Source organism: Pogoniulus pusillus, chromosome 5 (assembly GCF_015220805.1).
Source record: "Pogoniulus pusillus isolate bPogPus1 chromosome 5, bPogPus1.pri, whole genome shotgun sequence".
Taxonomy (NCBI): Eukaryota; Metazoa; Chordata; class Aves; order Piciformes; family Lybiidae; genus Pogoniulus; species Pogoniulus pusillus.
The window spans coordinates 2,830,114-2,848,944 of NC_087268.1; the positions used below are offsets into that span (position 1 = coordinate 2,830,114).

General features: G+C 38.3%; 1 protein-coding gene across 4 annotated transcripts in view; it reads left to right on the forward strand.

Moving 5' to 3' along the window:
• Positions 1 to 18,831, forward strand: part of STS (steroid sulfatase) — a 92,587-nt gene that overhangs the window by 6,763 nt on the left and 66,993 nt on the right. For 2 of the 4 annotated variants that reach the window (XM_064143028.1, XM_064143029.1), the window contains 3 exons: positions 12,070 to 12,222; positions 13,889 to 14,010; positions 16,354 to 16,476. In XM_064143028.1, coding sequence (XP_063999098.1) covers positions 12,070 to 12,222; positions 13,889 to 14,010; positions 16,354 to 16,476 — 398 coding nt within the window. Of the gene's footprint in view, positions 1 to 951; positions 1,206 to 7,054; positions 7,139 to 12,069; positions 12,223 to 13,888; positions 14,011 to 16,353; positions 16,477 to 18,831 lie in introns of those variants that run through there. The other 2 variants (XM_064143030.1, XM_064143032.1) reach the window with 2 other exon arrangements.

Consider the following 18,831-nt stretch of genomic DNA (forward strand, 5'->3'; position numbering starts at 1 on the left):
AGTTCAAAGTAAATGCTTTATGACAGGAATTTTGCAACAATGATAAGTAATAGCATATATAGTGTATTCTTTTCCTTATTAGCTTAATGCAATCTATTGACTGTAAGAAAGAAAAAAAAAAGAGTGCTAGTGCTATCTGCTCTTGTCTGTAAGGTAACTGTCAGCTGAAGTGGCAGTTTATTTCGTAACCAAATGCAATTATTAGGTGTTGCAGTAGAGTAGAACATTCCCTGCTATCAATGAGTTAAAAGGTCTATAAACTTAGATTGTGAAAACATTCTGAAGGAAAAAGAAGGGGGATGTGTGAGCTAGAACATCTTCCATCTTTGCAGTGGTGTTTTTTTCTCAAGTCATTTAAGCTCTGGTTGTTTGAAAGGTAATGTTAAAAGTGTTGGTACTTTTGATTACAGTCTCTGTTTCATGAATCAAATGGAAATGAACTGTTAAATAGTTGTGGAGGGAGTTAGTTTCTGAAGTAAGCTTGTAGTTTTGAAATGACTGATTTGTGTTCATTGTATGTAAACTGACAAAAATTAATTCAGAAGTGGAAGCCTGCAAGTCTTGACTGTAACCTTTTGAGTAATATTAATCTAATCTCTTCCTTTGCAATATGCACATCCAACCTGCTAACTAGGGGTTAGCAGCTACTGAGAGGACAGCATCTGTAAGAGGAATCACCAAGATAGGTAGGCAAGGAATAATAGAGAAAGAGAAAAAAAATAAGGAAGAAATCATCACTTCTGGATAGGCTCTGTCTGCCAGCCTTGACTACATCTGGGCATCCACTATGAGACAAGGAGTATTAAGAAGAGGCCTATTTGACCAAAACAGGTGTTGAGCACAGTCTAACCACACGTATTGCTTGCTATGGAGTTTTGTAATGACTTGTTAATAATATGGGTTCTGTATATCCTGTTTTCTCACAAACATATATTTTGTTTCTGCCCTTAGGGTTCTCTCTAGGCAAATTTTAGGAAGTGCAGACCTATATTGAGGGGTTACATCCCAATCAGACCAGCAGCTGAAGCTATTTTAATACCAGAACACCCATAGTTACCAGTAGGAATCACTGCTATGCAGAGGAGTTACGGAGGAGACAAGTAGAGAGACACAGCAGCGTCAAGAGTAGCAGTGGTAAAGTGGCAGTAATAATAGCAGTACCTGGGCAAGCAGAACTGGAGACATCGAGGAGCTGCATCCAAGAGGTATTTAAGTCTGAGTTCAAAATTATTGCATATTAATATGGGATTCTTGTGTAGAAAGGGATGTGGAATAGCTTAGGACATGTTTTAGAAAGATAAGAATTACAAAAGAGTTTGTGAGGTGGCTTGATTGTATGAGAGGAATTTTGGGGACGAGGAGGAATGAACTAACATTAATTTAGTGTGAGAAGAGGCATTGGAAAAAGACAAGACGTTTTAGATGGATTATTTGTTAAGTCTTAAGGATTGTGGTTATGGCATTCTGTGCTGTTGGCATAAAGTATGAACTGCTTCAAGTACATGATGATGATCTTGGATTTTTTACATCCTAACCAAAAGCTTTTAATTAAAAAGTAATGATGTAAAAATGGTCTCATTTTTTTTCTGCCATTCTAAAGAATTGGTTCATCAGCTATATTCGTAAGGAAATCTTAAGTCACAGATCTCAGACAATCCAGTTTTCTTCTGACATTGTCTTAAACTAGCCAGAGTGGTGGTTGTATAATGTTGCATGCAAACATGCTTTCTGCAGGAATCCCAGAAATCCCTAGTGTTACAAAATGTATTGAAGCAGAATTCAAAGGCAGTAAACTAGAAGGCTGCTTTATCTTTTTTGTTTGGTTGGTTTGGTAGGGTATGTATTCTGTACTGCTGACAGGACTGACAACTATGATGAAGGAAATTAGAAGCTGCTGACATGGATTAGTCATGGCTACATAAGAGGTGTCATGTCTTCATATAAGTTATTACAATAGACATCAGGATATGTTGTCTATGGTAGAAGTTGTCCAATAATAAGAATAAAGTATTTGTGTTGGAAAGTGCATGTTGGACAGAAGGTGTAAAATCTTCTCTTTCACTAATGAATAGGATGCAGCCTTTAAAAACAAAAGATTGTGTTGTACCTAAAGCAACAGTGTGAAGGAAAATTTCCTTGCTTAAAAACTTAAAGACCTTCTGATATGACTGAAAAAGTGTCTTATTTGTTTCGAGCATATTTGCAGCATGCTCTTGTCCAGGCCAAAAGATAATGAGACCCCTGGAGCTATTGTTGAGAAACCATACAAATGCTGAAATGAAGTTAATACTGATGTACCACAAGAAGTGTGTGCTGCAAGAAAATGTAAAAATACTGTCTTGGAACACATTTTATATGATCTTAAAAGTCATAAAAATAAGATTAAAAGTCAATTACTGTTGAATTAAGGATAATTTTTGTTTATTTTGTTGAGTTTGTTTTGTTATGTTGAGATTCTGCCTCTTGGCTCCTATGTGCAAAGGGATAGTATTCTGATAAAACAACAGGAATTAACACATTTCCTGGAGTCTCTTTGAAAGAGAGAGATAAAGAAAAATAAAGAAGTGGAAGGGTGAGAAAAGGAGCAATAGTTTTCTACTCATACAGGGCAGAAGGAACCTGGACAACTTGTGGCTTACTACCTTAATATTTTTTATATATTTATGTGTATATGTTTCTAAAGCTTCCCCCCCTGCCCTGTGTTTAACTGGGGCAAAAGAGAAATTATAAATGGATAATTCTATTCACTTTGTACTAGTTTTGCAGTAGGTCACTATAAACATGGGAGATTTGAGGGATAACCTTAACCTTGTTCAAAATAACAGTAAAGATATTTTCATGCCCAAAGGAACAATAAAAGTGATACGTTTTCACCTTGTAAATGCTAACCAGGCTATTTTTCTACATGTAAAAGTAAAGGAGAACAATTTAGTTTTCAAACTGTGACATTGGTGGATGGTCTCTTCTTCTTAGTAACAAGTGATAGGACAAGAGGTAATGGCCTCAAGTTGCATCAAGGGAGACTCAGATTGGATATCAGGAGAAATTTCTTCACTGAAAAAGTTTTTTAAACACTAGGATACATTCCCCAGGGAGATGACTGAATGCCATCCCTGGAACTGCTTAAAACATACATAGATCTGGTCCTAAGGGACATGGTTTAGCACCAGACATGGTAGGTAGATAACAGTTGGACTCAGTGATTTTAAAGGTCTTTTCTGCCCAAAACAAGTCCACGATTCTATGATTTTAGTAATCTTTTTACACAGCTTTTCATGAGACACATTCATTGCTAGAAACAGAGTGAAAACATAGAATTTCCTGAATATTAATTTTATGTCAGAAGTAACAAAACCCATTTTCCTTTGTTTTAGAAATTACAGAGAAGAAATTAGGTTTTCAATATGTGGTTGCACTCAGTTAAAATATCTCTTGTGAGAAAAAGAAGAAAAACAGGTGGGAGGGGGGAAGAAGAAGCTATTATTTAATATCTTATGAGCCTCCTTAAATCAGCACCATCATTAAGTCAGCTGATCTTGAATTATTTTTTACTTCAAAAGCTTTTCCATTTCTATCCCTGTTAAAATGCATACATACAGACAGACAGAGTGATTTGCCAATGGAATGGGCTGCCCAGGGAGGTGGTGGAGTCACCATCCCTGGAGGTGTTCAAGAAAAGCCTGGATGAGGCACTTGGTACCATCGTCTAGTTGACTGGCTAGGGCTGGGTGCTAGGTTGGACTGGATGATTTTGGAGATCTCTTCCAACCTGCTTGATTCTATGATTCTATGATTTAGAGTCTGGATGTATTGGATTACAGCAAAGAAACTTTTGGCTAATGCAAGTCAATGAAAGTAATTTTCTGTTGGATCCAGTCATTCATTTTTATTTTAAGTGGGTTGTCCGTGTCTAACAGCCAAGTACCCACACAGTCGCATTCTCACTTCCTTCTCTCCCCTCTCCAGTGAGATGGGAGAGAAGATGAGAGGAATAAGAGTGAGAAGTCTCATGGGCTGAAATAAAGACAGGGAAATCACTTACTAACTGCTATCGTGGGCAGAACAACTTGGAGAATTTAACTTAATTTATTGCCAAGTAGCATAAATATTTAATTACTGATTGGGGTATTGGAAAACACCAAAAAAGGACAAACGTCTGAATATGCAGGAGAAACAGCTTTCCTCCCACTTCTCCTGGCTCAGCTTCAGTTGCCTCTCCTTTACATTTCTAATCACCACACCTTCATTCCAGACATCTCCTCCTACTGTGTTATTGCTGTATGTTGCTCTCAGCCCCTTCTGTGAGGCAACTGGTGGTGAAAGAGAACAAAGTCAGTGCTTAACCGTTTCACTCTGCCACTCCTTGTTGCTATTTTTTTATCCTCAGATCTGGGCCCTCCACAGCCTTCAGTCCTTTTGGGCACATGCTTGCTGCAGTGAAGCACCTCCTGTAACTCTTGCCTTGTTGTTCACTCCTCCTCTCTCTCTCTGCCCTCTACAACCATTCTTTCTGTGTTCTTTCACTCTCATTTCCTTTTTTTGCTGATTCCTAAACACGTTTCCCCAAGGTACCACTAGCTTGGCTCATGGACTTAGCTGTGTGCTGTAGTGAGTCCATTGCAGAGCTGATGGGAACTTGCTGTGTTCAACACTGAGCAGCCCCTGGTCTTTTATCGCAGAGGCACCCCTTGCAGCCCCTCCTCTGCCAGCACATTGACACCTGCATCCAATACCTTACCATGAAAAAGTGGTGTTGGTTTCCACAGTTTAGTAAACTGAGATAATCCAAATGCAGGTACAAGTGACACTTAGTGCAGAATGGCAACCCATCATCAAGATGCATTTTTATTTCATGTAACTATTCCTTTTGTATACATTTAGTCTAAACTAGAAAGTTCAGCAAATGCTTCAGCAGCTTTTTGGAGTTTAGCAACAAAATACTCGATGTCATCCAAAATGTGGTTCAGAATTTGCTCAGTTGACAATCTCTTCATTTCTTGCTTCCGTTGTTGCTCTGCAATGTTTGCCACACACTCAGCCAGGTGATTGAGCTCCTGCTCCTTGGGAGCTCCCATGAAGTTCAGCACGGGAGGCTCCCAACCATTTTGGAAACGCAGGACGTAGGGTGGGATGAAATGGTCCTTGGGCCAGTCCGCTCTGGCTTTGGTCCGAACTGGATATTTGGTCTCTCTTTACAGTGTGTGGGAAAAAAAATCATGACCATCACTTCCAGAATTTTATTATAGCAATCTTAAAAAAAGATGAATCATCCTCTTAAGGCACCTGTCTCTTCCTATTAAGTCTCTTCTCATCTAGATAATTAGCTCAGACTAAGTGCATGACTTTAAGATTAATACATTCAGATGAATTGGTTTGCACCACGAGTGCCTAGGTGATACGAGCCATCTAGACATAAAACTTCTACCTGAGTAAAATGAATATTGGCTGAATGCAGCCTTTACTGAGATATTTTTTTTCAATCTGGTACAATCAGCTGCATTGAGTGCTCTTGAGTGTTCTCATGATGCAAGTATAAATAACAATAAAGCTGGTTTGTAAATAATAATCTCTCATTTCAAGAACAAATTAATGCAAACACAACCTCTCCTTTTTAAATGAAAGAACCTTTTGGACATACTGAACATAGTGAATTATTTTATTGATGTGCTATGCCTGAACATGCCAGCAGTGTGCCCAGGTGGCCAAGAGAGCCAGTGGCATCCTGGCTTGCATCAGGAATGGTGTGGTCAGCAGGAGCAGGGAGGTCATTCTGCCCCTGTACTCTGCACTGGTTAGACCACACCTTGAGTACTGTGTTCAGTTCTGGGCCCCCCAGTTTAGGAGGGACATTGAGATGCTTGAGTGTGTCCAGAGAGGGGCGACGAGGCTGGGGAGAGGCCTTGAGCACAGCCCTACGAGGAGAGGCTGAGGGAGCTGGGATTGGTTAGCCTGGAGAAGAGGAGGCTCAGGGGAGATCTTATTGCTGTCTACAACTACCTGAGGGGAGGTTGTAGCCAGGAGGAGGTTGCTCTCTTCTCTCAGGTGGCCAGCACCAGAACAAGAGGACACAGCCTCAAGCTACGCCAGGGGAGATTTAGGCTGGAGGTGAGGAGAAAGTTCTTCACTGAGAGAGTCATTGGACACTGGAATGGGCTGCCTGGGGAGGTGGTGGAGTCACCGTCCCTGGAGCTGTTCAAGGCAGGATTGGACGTGGCACTTGGTGCCATGGTGTAGCCTTGAGCTCTGTGGTAAAGGGTTGGACTTGATGAGCTATGAGGTCTCTTCCAACCTTGGTGATACTGTGTGATACTTGTTAGCTTCGTGTGATACTTGTTAGCTTCGTGTAGCAAAGGAAAAAATAACTCTCTATTTTGCTGCAAGTTCCATGGTAAACCACTTGCCCTGTAAAAATGACTGTTGATAGAAGAAAATACAATAATACTGTCTAAAAAAATCCAAAATTTTGATTTTTGATGTAGTCCAAAGGATGTCAGTGAGCAATTCAGGGGAGAGATGGGTTTTCTGGGGGGTTTGAGGGTTATTTTATTTTTCTTCTGTTAGGTTTTGTGTTTTCTTCTAAGAGGCATTTAATGTCTACCATTTCAGTGAAAAAGGCTTAGAAACTGTTCTCAAATTGAATTAAATTAAAATCATAATTAATAAATACTGAGTTTATGCTGCAAACATTATGTTTAGAAGCAATTGTATTACTGAGAGCGATTTACCAGTAATAAGTTAGGATGCTGTGACTGACTTTTTGTGGTGTCTTAGCTTGTTGTAAATGCAAAGACACTACTGTCTAAATGAATTAGCATTAGGAGCGGGCCAAAATCATATAGTTTCATTTCTTTTTCACAGTTATGTGGCATAAAAGATGCAACAGATATGACTGACCTTTAAGGGAGGAATTGAGCGTTTTGAACAAATCTTAAGCCATTAACAGAAAATTGTTGATAATAATAATACTGCTTTACTGTTTGCTACAATATAAAACCTGTTGTTTCTCATGAAGCAGAGTAATTTTCTCTTTCTCTTTGCAGAGTCATCGCTGTGGAGGGCAGGACTTTGAGTTTGTTTACAGTGTAACTTTTATGACTCTTAGGGAAATTTCTGGAGTTCTGGCATTCAATTAAGCAAGGTATTTTTTTTTCCTTACCTATCACTTAAGGACAGAGTAGCATTTTTTAATGAGGTAAATATCTTTAGATGTTGCTTATTTCATCAGAAAATACTATACCTTCAAGAATATATTAAGCATTTTCTCAAAGGGCTCTGTTATTTGAAAGAGTAGTTTAGAGATAAATTGCTTAATCAAATGAAATAAAAATACTGGAGTGATTCCATTGGGATGAGGAGTTTGAAAGACTTCCATAGCATTGTTCTTGTCTGAGATGCATGCCTGTAGTAATAAGGATAAGGATGAAACAGCTGACCATATCTTCAGCCAATTACCCTGAGGGGACAAAAATGAACACAGACAACTTTGCATCCTCTGCATGATCTGCCAACATGATTAATACAGAAAAAAAAAAAACTTAAAAGAAGTGTTTGGTAAATCCATAAGAAATATCAACAAATAGTGGATTATACCTAGTATTTGCTTTCATCCATTTATTCTTATACATGTATACTTGCTTCAATAGAAATTGAAATTATATATTCAGATCCTATAAATGTACCTTGAGCTTATCTAGAAAAAGTAGGGCATGTATAATGTGTATACACACCCACATACATGTGCAGATGTGTATATTGACACACTTGTGTATTTATGCATATATATGGGTTCACGTGTGATTAAAGATTCAAATTGCATGTATGAAATCAAATCCTTATCTACCCCTTGTGGTAGGAAATTAAGCAGCTTTTAAAACTATGCAACTCAGCATCACCTTTGGAGTAAAGGAGCTATCATTAGTCTCATTATATCAAAGGGAAGGTAAAACAGATTAAAATTTTCACTTCTGTGTCCTACATGCAAGTAAGGAATAATGCTGCCACCTGAGTCTAATACCTAGGAGCCTTTAAAGGATGTTGTGGAAGTTACAAATAAAATTCAAAGCGGTTTGATGCAAAACCAAAACTGAACAAAAGTTAATTGGTTCAAAATGGACTAAAATAAATTCATGAAAGTAAAAAGTTCCGTGGGGAGCTATTGAGAACAGTGCTTTTAGCCAAACTACCCCAAATACTGTCTCCCAAAAGTTAGAAGGGTGCACTGATAGAACATACTTACCAAACTTCATAGGTTCTTTAAGCATTAAGTAACTGCTGCTGGAGACCAAATACTAGGTTAAGTGGAAGATTCATCTGATTTAGTGTCATTGTTTTCATGTTAGGTCTGCACATGCCTCTGTTTTCACCATTAAAAACCCTGAAGTGATACAAATGAACCTCAGTATGCTCAGAGTTTCATTCTTTTGTCCTTCACAGAATCATAGAATCAAGCAGGTTGGAAGAGACCTCCAAGATCATCCAGTCCAACCTAGCACCCAGCCCCATCCAAATTTCTTTGCTGTTGTTCATTCCATTCAATTTCATCCATTCAGCTTTTCCTACCTTCCAAGAGCATCCTTTCAAAACGCATTAAAGTCTTCTGCAGAGAAAATACATGAGAGAAATCAGCATTGTTTGGATTATATTTTTCTCCCTTTTCCTTACTTCAGGGTCATGATATCAGGTGGGGACAGAGTGCAGTGCATGAGACTATCTACAGGTACTCCTTCAGAGGAGAGGGTTATCCAGCAGTATTATACCAGAAAAAGATATAACTTTTTTTTGTTATTGTTGATTTACAAAGTGAGAAATAGAGATACTAAATAAACACAGCATTTTCAGCCACTTTGCAAATGAGAGTGATCCAGTTGATATTGAACACAACTATTGCTTACTTTGCTGTGCAGATTCTTTCAAACTACTGTATGAAGAGGCTATAGAATCATAGAATCATAGAATGAACCAGGTTGGAAGAGACCTCCAAGATCATCCAGTCCAACCTAGCACCCAGCCCTAGCCAGTCAACCAGACCATGGCACTAAGTGCCTCAGCCAGTCTTTTCTTGAACACTTCCAGGGACAGTGACTCCACCACCTCCCTTGGCAGCCCATTCCAATGCCAATCACTCTCTCTGTGAAGAACTTCCTCCTGACATTCTCCTAACAAATGTCTATACTACAAATTGTTTAGCCTGGAGAAAAGGAGGCTGAGGGGAGACCTCATTGCTTCATAGCAGAAGATTTTAAAGTTTGACCAAGACAGTTACTTCTATTTTTTAAAGTATTTTGGTGAATGGGTTATTTTCCTACTAGTGTCTTTACACAGACTTGAAACCACATTCATATTCACATAAATTATTTAATTTCAAAATATTTCACTCATTTGCTACATTGTCTTCATTCTGAAAAATAAAATACAGCTACTGCTCTGGTTTCCAACAGTAACATTGCTGAGAAAAAAGAAAATGAATTTGTTCTGTTCATCAGTGGCTAAACACCCCATATATATTCACTAAGACTACTCTCTCTAGATACATACCTTCTAATTAAAGCACAGGATGTTTTGTTTGCAGCAGTACACCTTGGAGTTGCTGTCTGTAGAACTTGAAAAAATCAGCTAGCTTTCTACCCTTATATTGATAGTCTTGTTAGTATTTCTAGGTTTTATTTGAACATAAAAACTGAAGGTATTCACTAATGCTGTGAAATAAATGTCAAGATCCTGTGAGCATCTGTGCGACTCTGTATGGGATGTCACCAACATTACCACCAAGGTCCTTATTATTAAGGGCCTTGAGGCCCTCTCAGTCTCAACAGTGGAGTGGGAGTGTAAGATACAGCAGCAGGTTATTCCTGTCCTATGGGGTCAGTATGTTATTCTCTTAAAGTACATGGGAAGCAACCCATGCTTGTTTATTCTTTCAGGAAAATAAAATGTAGATATACTTTGCAGATTTAATGCCTGCACTGTGTCGGATGCTACACAGCTTCCTTAGTATAGTTATTTGAGGAAGGTTTGATGAGATGCATCCTACCAAGCAGAATCTTGTCCAGTGTTTTAGTCTTAAAGGTTTTTTAATGTATTTTCCATGTCTGAAACTAAGTAAATTACTTCCCATGGAGTAAACCAAGTTACAATCTGTTACCTCAGTGGTAAGACTGGGATCTTTAGATGTTGACAGCTAAGGTCCAAATTAGAAATATTGTCATCAAAGTAAGGCCAGTGGGTTATAAAGCATATGTTAAAGAGTCAGAGTCAGATAATGTACTTATTTAATGTTTTATCTGTATACGAACAAGCACTGAAAGAGTTAAAATCTGATTTGCACCTATGGTTTCTGATAAAAGAGCAATAATGAAGGTTGAGAATCAGAAGTCCCAATCTGTGTTGGTTGAGCTCCACTATTTTGATCTCTTCTCACTTCTATCACTATCTGCCCAGGCTCTTTCCAATTAGTTCTCTTCATCTCCCGTACTCATAACTTCTCAGCTCTTTCATCACAAACACGTCTAGTTCTCTCACCTCCTTTCCTCAGTTTGTTTTCCTACTCTTTCTCATGCTATGCCTTCCTAAACCCTCTACAATTTACTCTCATTTCAACCTGCAATTCTCATTCCAGATGGATCTTAACCTTTCCTTATTGCTCTTTATTCAAGTCAGTGCAGGCTCTTCTAGTTCTGAGTACTTCATTGTCACTAGATACTTTTATCCATCACACCTCAGTAATTTATGAATCTGTCTCCCTTGATGTCTGGTCTCTTTGTAGCAGCTTTTCCAGTTCTGACTTCTTTATCTTCTCTCCATTTACTTTCATATACTGTAACTCACTCATTTACAAGTGTTTTATTTCTTGACCTCACATCCCCATTCTCTCTGGAAATTCCTCTTTCTGGTTCCTTTTCCTGCTGTTTCACTTTCATATTTATACCTCACTCTTGGTTTCTTCTCTTCTTGTCCCAGTATAATCCAGAGTGCATGTGTGACTCATGCCTCATCTGCACTTGAAAGAGATTGCCTGCATCCAGAAAAGGTGCAAATATTACTAGTGGCAAAAGAGAGAGAGTCTCTGTTCTTTTTCAATGTGTGTCCACGGCACAGTCCATCACAACCTAGAGACATTCAATGCAGTTTAAAACAGAGCTGTGACAAGCCCCTGTTTAAGTGAAATAACATTCACAGCCATTACATCTGCACATAGACTGTACTTTCATCAGAAAAGCATACAATGCTATGTACATAGTGAGCAATACATTTGTCTTCCAGTTTTAAGTTTCAGAACATTTTGATACATAATTTTGCTACAAATGTTGACATTTAAAACTTTCATCAAGAACTTTCTCTTAAATATTCCTTTCAATAATTTTATAATATATCTCATCAGTCCTTTTTCCATTGTACTTATTTCTGTCAAGGAACTCAAACTGGTTTTGGTTTGGTTTTTTTTTTTCCCTTGTTGAAGAGAAACACTTTAATAGCAGAACTGATAAATGTAATAGACCTTGGAGATTTTGGGCTTAAATGGTTCAGTTTCTGTGTTACTCAAATCACATTTACACTTGAAAAAAAAACAGCAGCCTTATTTACTCTCATGATTTATTGTTGTACAGTGGTCAGTATATGCAAAAGTTTGTAATTAGTTCTTTGTTCATCGTTATTTAAAGGATTCATATATGTAAAGGGATGGAAAGTAAAATTAGCTATATACTAAAGGATACATTTTTATTTCTAAGAAACAGGAGAAAGAAAATAATGTTAAAAACCTCCACAACCAACCATCCAAAACCAAATCCAAACACACAAAACCCCTCCAACAACACTCCCCCACAAACAAACAAAAAAACCCAAGCAAACAACCAAAAACCCCAACCAGCAACCTCCTGAAGGGGAGGCAGGGAGAGCCAAATAAAAATAGACAAAATATAGCAAAACACAGTTTGGTTGGTTGGTTGGTTGGTTGGTTGGTTGTTCTTTCTTCTACTGCACAATCCACAGCAATAATAGGAATCAATTAGATCAATTGCAAATTTTTAAGAGGTTTTTCTCTTATGTTTTCTGCCTGTTCTTACACACCAGGAAGAAGATGAGACTGCTTTTATATTTAATATTATGCCAATGTGCCATAAACAATGTCAAAACACACAGTGCTTCAAATCCTAATATCATTTTAATGATGGCTGATGATCTTGGTATTGGAGACCTGGGTTGTTACGGAAACAGAACATTAAGGTATGATGCATTTAAGGTGATACATTTGGGGCAGTCATAGCTTTATATTTAGTTTTTCTTTGGACTTGCATGATTAAAACCCCCAGGACATTCAGATATTTGATTAGATTCTTTATAAGTAACCAAAGTTAATAACCTTTCCAGAGAAGAGAATATTTGATCTTTGTTTTCTGAATAGCAAAAGAAAAATCTGATGCAATTATCCTCGGAAAAGTTGCATCAGAAACAGAGAATTGAGCAACAAATCAGATGAGACTCGGTCTAGAGAAGCAACTTATGATAAATGATTTTCCTTTAAAATATACATGATGAAAATACATCATACAAATTAAGCATATTTGAAGCAATTCTGATTCTGTATGAGCTTGTCACTAACAAGAAATAAAGTGCAGATGTTTTTCCTTCATTTATTTTTATCCTGTAGTCAATAAATTCGTTGAAACATGTGCCAATATTCCTGAGCAATGCAGAAGTGTTCCCCAGTGTGATCTTTGCTACTAGCCTGTGCATGATGGTTGTGTAAACAGTACAAGGTGTACTTATCTGTTGTGTTTCTCTGGTGCAACGTCTTTGATCAAGTTAAATTAAACATTCAGGTTAAAAGCACTGTCCTGTCAGATGTTAAATACTCTTGTTCCTGCTGAGTTAGAGATAAAACCTCCTTGTAACACGACAAAAGGCATACACAACACTGATGCTTGGATTGCTCCTCTCCAAAGAATTGCAGCTGCTTCGAGATCTGTGTTCGCTGATGTGAGAATTTGGAATTAGATCTTGGGAGTATTAAGAAATTTCATCACACTGCTTGGTAGCAGCAGGTGATATTGATGGCAAAAGTGGCTGTTGGAATATTAATGTTTCTGACTATTCAGACTTAGGTGATGGGAGCACTACTGTGCCTTGAGGTCATGGTGATTAATCTCCCAGGCTAGGGACACATTAGAACGTGCTGCAGCTGCTGGCCAATCTGCATTCCTCTTTTGCTTTTTCTTGGTAGAACCAAGGACACAGTATTTCATCCTGCAGGAAACAATTAATTTTCTTCTGCATGATGAGCCATGTCACAGAGAATTTTCCCATGTAGACAAGGAAGCTTTGGTGTGCTCTTGGGTCTAACATTGCCGACATAGTCATGTCGGACAATATAGAGCCTAACCCGGAGTTAGAACTGTTTGAATCTCCCCCAGTAGCCACCATACAACATCTCCTGTAACCCAGAAATCTTTGGGTGGGGAAAGACAGAAGTGACACCAACTAGAGAGTTAGGAAACATAACCTTCCTTCAGATTTCCCACTTCCTATTGCCATAACATAGAGGCATGTAAGTAGCAGTTCTGGGGCAAGCAATGCCTTGAAAAGGGTTTTAATGCAACACATCCATATGTCGCAGTTTGGTACTGGCCACAAAGAGAAGATGCAAGTGGGGAGAACAGATTTTTGGAACAATGCCACAGCATCTTAGTTCAGTGTTGACATCTAGTATTAAAATATTGGAGACAGTAGCATTTAGAATTGCAACACCACCATGGCTTTCATAATTTGCATACAATAAGTCTTGATTTGCCTGATAGTTCTTCCCTCAGGTGCCTTGATCTCATCATGCTCATTTCCAAACAACCACCTTTGTGTATTCTGTTGGGTTTCTTTTCTGTTTATGTTTTGGTAGAACGCCTAATATTGACAAAATAGCAGAGGAAGGAGTGACACTTACTCAGCATATAGCAGCATCCCCACTTTGTACTCCAAGCAGAGCAGCTTTCCTGACAGGGAGATATCCTATCAGATCAGGTAAAATCCTCTTGCTTTATTTATGTACAAATATCATAATCTATTTGCAGTAAACTGGATTCATTTTTTATTGTTACTGGTTTAAATACTCATTTCAATGACTAATCAAGATCAACAGTGTTGGTAAACATTTGAAATTTTCCCTTTCAGAGTTTGAAATTTTCACATTTCAGCAAAATTAACACTAAATTACTATTTTTTTAATTGAGGAAAAGCTTTTTGTTTTAAATACTGAGGAAAAAGTCTGATTGTGGTTACTTAATATAAAGAGTAGACAGATTCCATTGGCTTCCCCCACTGTCCAAATGACTGTCAAAGTACTCAGGCTGCTTCCAGGATGTTGGTAAACATCCTGAGGGTTGATCATTACAGACATGCATCAAGAAAGACATCATATAAGAACCCTATGTAAATCCTTCTACTCAGACATTTCTGCTTATATAAAAAGTTTTGTCTTAGACAAATTGGTTTGGGTTGTTTTTTTTTTTGGATGGGGGGGGAGTGGGAGGAGGGAGGGGTACAGAGGGTACAGAGAAGAGGGAAGACAGACTATTAAGGTACTCCAGTAGCCCTTAAATTTTGAAATAAAAAGGAGAAAAATACCACTTCTTTCTTTTTGTTCCATCTCTACCCATAAAGTGTTAACTATCCTATGAATACATGCATTTTATATCTTCTTTTGCTTTTAAAGTACCTGATCCAAAGCCCATTTGAGTCAGTGAAGATCCAGTCTGTTTATTTTAGTGTGCTGGGACTGAGCCCCTCAGTGCTTAGCCATGCAACTTTAACATTCCCTTAACATCATTTTTAGCAAGGATCATTATACATTAATCAGATCACTTGTTCATTAGTGATAAAACATCCTGTCCTTGCTTCTGGGAATGAAAGCAAAGCAAGACTCTGGAGCCTACTTGATATGTTCATGCTCATTCAAATCAAGTAACAAGCTTCTGCAAAAGTGCCAGCTAATATAACTTGCTAAATTTTCCATTACATTCAGCTGCAAAGGAAAATTTTTTATACCTGTTGCAGCTATTTTGCCATTAATATTTACGTAGGTAAAGCCACAGGTCACTTTCCATTATGATCCTTTTTCTTATCTCTGAAAAATTAGTATTTTAACTGATTTTTTTTCTTACCTGAGCTGTTCATAGTCACATCTAATAATTTCCATGGAGGTGCAAAAATTGAACTTTGTGTTAAATGAGGAAATTGCTAAATATGGACTATTTCCAAGTACCAGTAAAGAACTAGTAACAGATTAATATGGGAGATGCTAGAATTATTATGAGTGGGAAAAAAAAAGTTAGAATTTTAAAACTCCTGCTGATAGAGCTGAGGGGAAATATTCCAAAATGCAGAAATCATAGTTCTGTACTTTCATTTTGATAACTTAAGGGAATTACACAGATTTCAGTTGTAATAGATTGAAATATATAAACATAAATTAAAAGTATAGATATTATAGATATGTATAGATGACTAAACTGCCAATCAGTAATGCTAGCTGGGGTGAAAAACTGAATGTGGCACTTGAAGCTCTCCTTAATAAACCAGTCTAACAAGTTTTTTTTCCTCTTCTAACCATGAGGGATACCTGAGGGAAGATTGGCACTGCAATCATCCAGCTGCATAATTCAGACTTCCTGGAGATACATCTGCACAGATTTGCATAGATAGTCTGTGTTCTGTCTCTCTATACTCAGAGCCAGCTCTCATCTGGAATCCTAGTAATCTAATTTTCATGAACCTGAGCTCTCAAGTTTCTTGTCTTGAGAGTAGTTTAGAAGCTTGAGTTTGTGCTCCTCAGACTCTCAGTATGTAGAAATTGCTGTGCCTTGTTTAGATGTTGTCTTGTTAGCTGATAGCTGATGGTGCTTTAATGCAATGAAACATGTGTCTTCATGTCTGCCATTGGAGCACTTGTCCTCTCTCATCAATGCTGAGTGCCCTAGTCTCTCTCTTTCTAGAATCAGACTCTCTTGCTCTTTTTTTTTACCTGATTTTATTTACATGACCAGCTGTCCTGTTTCAGCTGCCTTCTCTCATATAATGTTAAAGGCTTATAGAAAACCACATATGAGGAAAGCGGAATTTTTGAGAGTAGAACTTGGAAGTGATCTCACTTAGTCCTCAGCTCCATTCCTCCCCCTTGTATCAGAAAAAATGAATTATACAATCTCAACTTATTTCATATGTGTTATACCTTAGAACATATACAGAAGGGGCTGCATCTAGCTCCATGGTTATAGGGAGAGATTTCTTTTTGTCTGTTTGCAGAAAGAATGAATGGAAATTGTTACACTGTGTTATCCAAGTCTCATTCATTTTCACTGTATTTAGGAATGGCTGCCTTCTCACGAGTTGGTGTCTTCTTGTTTTCTGCCTCATCTGGGGGGCTTCCTTCTGAAGAAATAACTTTCTCCAAACTCTTGAAGCAGAGAGGTTACGCAACAGCTCTAATAGGTAAAGCTGCATACATATATAGCATTACTTTTCATTCATTCCAATCAAAAGAACATTAGCTTGTCATATAAACTATTAATGGTCTGCATTAAGCTTTTTTCCCCCACAGCATAATGAGATTTTTTTTTTCTCTGGCACAAAGTTGAGCACATTTCATAGAATCATAGAATCACCCAGGTTGGAAGAGACCTCCAAGATCATCCAGCCCAACCTAGCACCAGCCCTAGCCAGTCAACTAGACCATGGCACTAAGTGCCTCATCCAGGCTTTGCTTCAACACCTCCAGGGACAGTGACTCCACCACCTCCCTGGGCAGCCCATTCCAATGCCAATCACTCTCTCTGCCAACAACTTCCTCCTAACATCCAGCCTAGACTTCCCCCAGCACAACTTGAGACTATGTCCCCTTGTTCTATTGCTGGTTGCCTGGCAGGAGAGACCAACCCCCACCTGGCTACAGCCTCCCTTCAGATAGTTGTAGACAGCAATGAGGTTACCCCTGAGCCTCCTCTTCTGCAGGCTGCACACCCCCAGCTCCCTCAGCCTCTCCTCATAGGGTTTGTGTTCCAGGCCCCTCACCAGCTTTGTCGCCCATTTCCATGCACATGTGCAACATTAGTCAGGTAAGTACATCCAGCCTAGACTTCCCCAAGTGCAACTTGAGACTGTGTCCCCTTGTTCTATTGCTGGTTGTCTGGCAGAAGAGACTAACCCCCACCTGGCTACAGCCTCCCTTCAGATAGTAAGTACATCTAATTCATGTGTGTGCTTATGATCTTACTGTGCAAGATACTGAAGAAACATTAAGGAACAAAAGAAAATTAGTTAACCTTGTGCTGTGTAAATAGGAGTTTGAGTACCACAGAGTGACCATGAGAAATCAGTCACAAAGCACAGGTTAGTGTGGTGGTGGAATTCATTTCATGAGTTGCATAAAACAGGTGATGTACTTCGTGGGCTGTCTGGATTCTCTTAGTCGTCAGACAGAAACTGGCATTTCTAGGAAATCTGTCTCATCTTGTGGTAACAGTTTAATACAAAAGAATGTGCCTCTACTTCATAATGAAGACAGTTCAGGCAACTAGCTGCAGCATAAATATCCAATGATGGATAAAACAAATCCCACTGAATGCATATTAAACATAATTGGAACAAATATCCTAAAGGTATAACATTGAAAGAATCTGATTTTTTTTCTCCTGTTTTGGCCACTGACTTATTTAATTCCACACTGCTTACACCTCAAAAGATTTTTGTGAAGTAAAACTTCTATTACATAATGCATTTTCGAATTGGATTTGTCAGGAAATGGTTGTTTAGAGAACGTATTGCTGGCATGTTATTACATTAATATAGGTGATGGATGAACCAAATTTGATTTTTTAAACATAACAAAACCTTGAAATTTTGCAAGTGGTTTTTTCTTTTAAAAATCAGGACATATAGCAAGGCTAACAATTTACACCACTCTTCAAAAACATTGTGTGTATTATTGTGCTAGTTTGAGAAGAGCTAGAATGTTTTGGTGAGAAGAATCAGATTATAGGCTCTGGAAGGAAAACAGGGCTGATGTCTACCTCACTCATAGGCTTGCTGAGATGTGTAAAAACAAAAATCAAAACTCACTTCTGCTGCTGGCAGCAGCTCCAAGCTGCATCTCTCTCTCCTAACTGCACCCTCTGTTTCTTTGACTAATTTACTTTGCTCCCTAACCCCCTGGCCGAACCTCCATTCTTCCTTGGGACTGGGGTAAGGTTGAGAGGGGTAGGGGGAAGGTTCAGGGGTGATTGAGAGCCCCTCCTGAGGACTCAGGCTTCTGGGAGGGCTGTTGTGTTTCTGTATTACCTTTTACCTTGTCTATTTCTGTCTATAACTGTATATACTGTAAATATCTGCTTGTATATTGTGCTAAGCTGTAAAATATAAGCTTCATTCATAGTTCCAGAGCCAGCTGAGTCTAGTCTGGGTGATTTCCAAAGTGTGTGGAGGTGGGGGGTCAGGGAACACTCAAACCATCACTATTATGTAGATTACAAGCACTGATTTTCTCAACTAAAAATCCTACTTATCTATACCCAAGTCTTAGAAAGCATAAAATGCCTTAACGTCCTGACAGACTGAAACCAGAAACCCACAAAATCATAACAGAAGTGTAGTTAGTACAGGTGAATTTGGACTTTAGTGTAAAAACTCCACTTTTAATTTGTCATCTTCACCATGGAGTTAATCCTTATTGATCCATATTCAATTAAAGATGGCAAAAAAAGATTGTTTTTTTTGTTTGCATCAAGCATTGTAGTACAACTAATTTTTCTGGGACTGACCTAGTTAATGTTCTTTTTTTAACTACTTTCA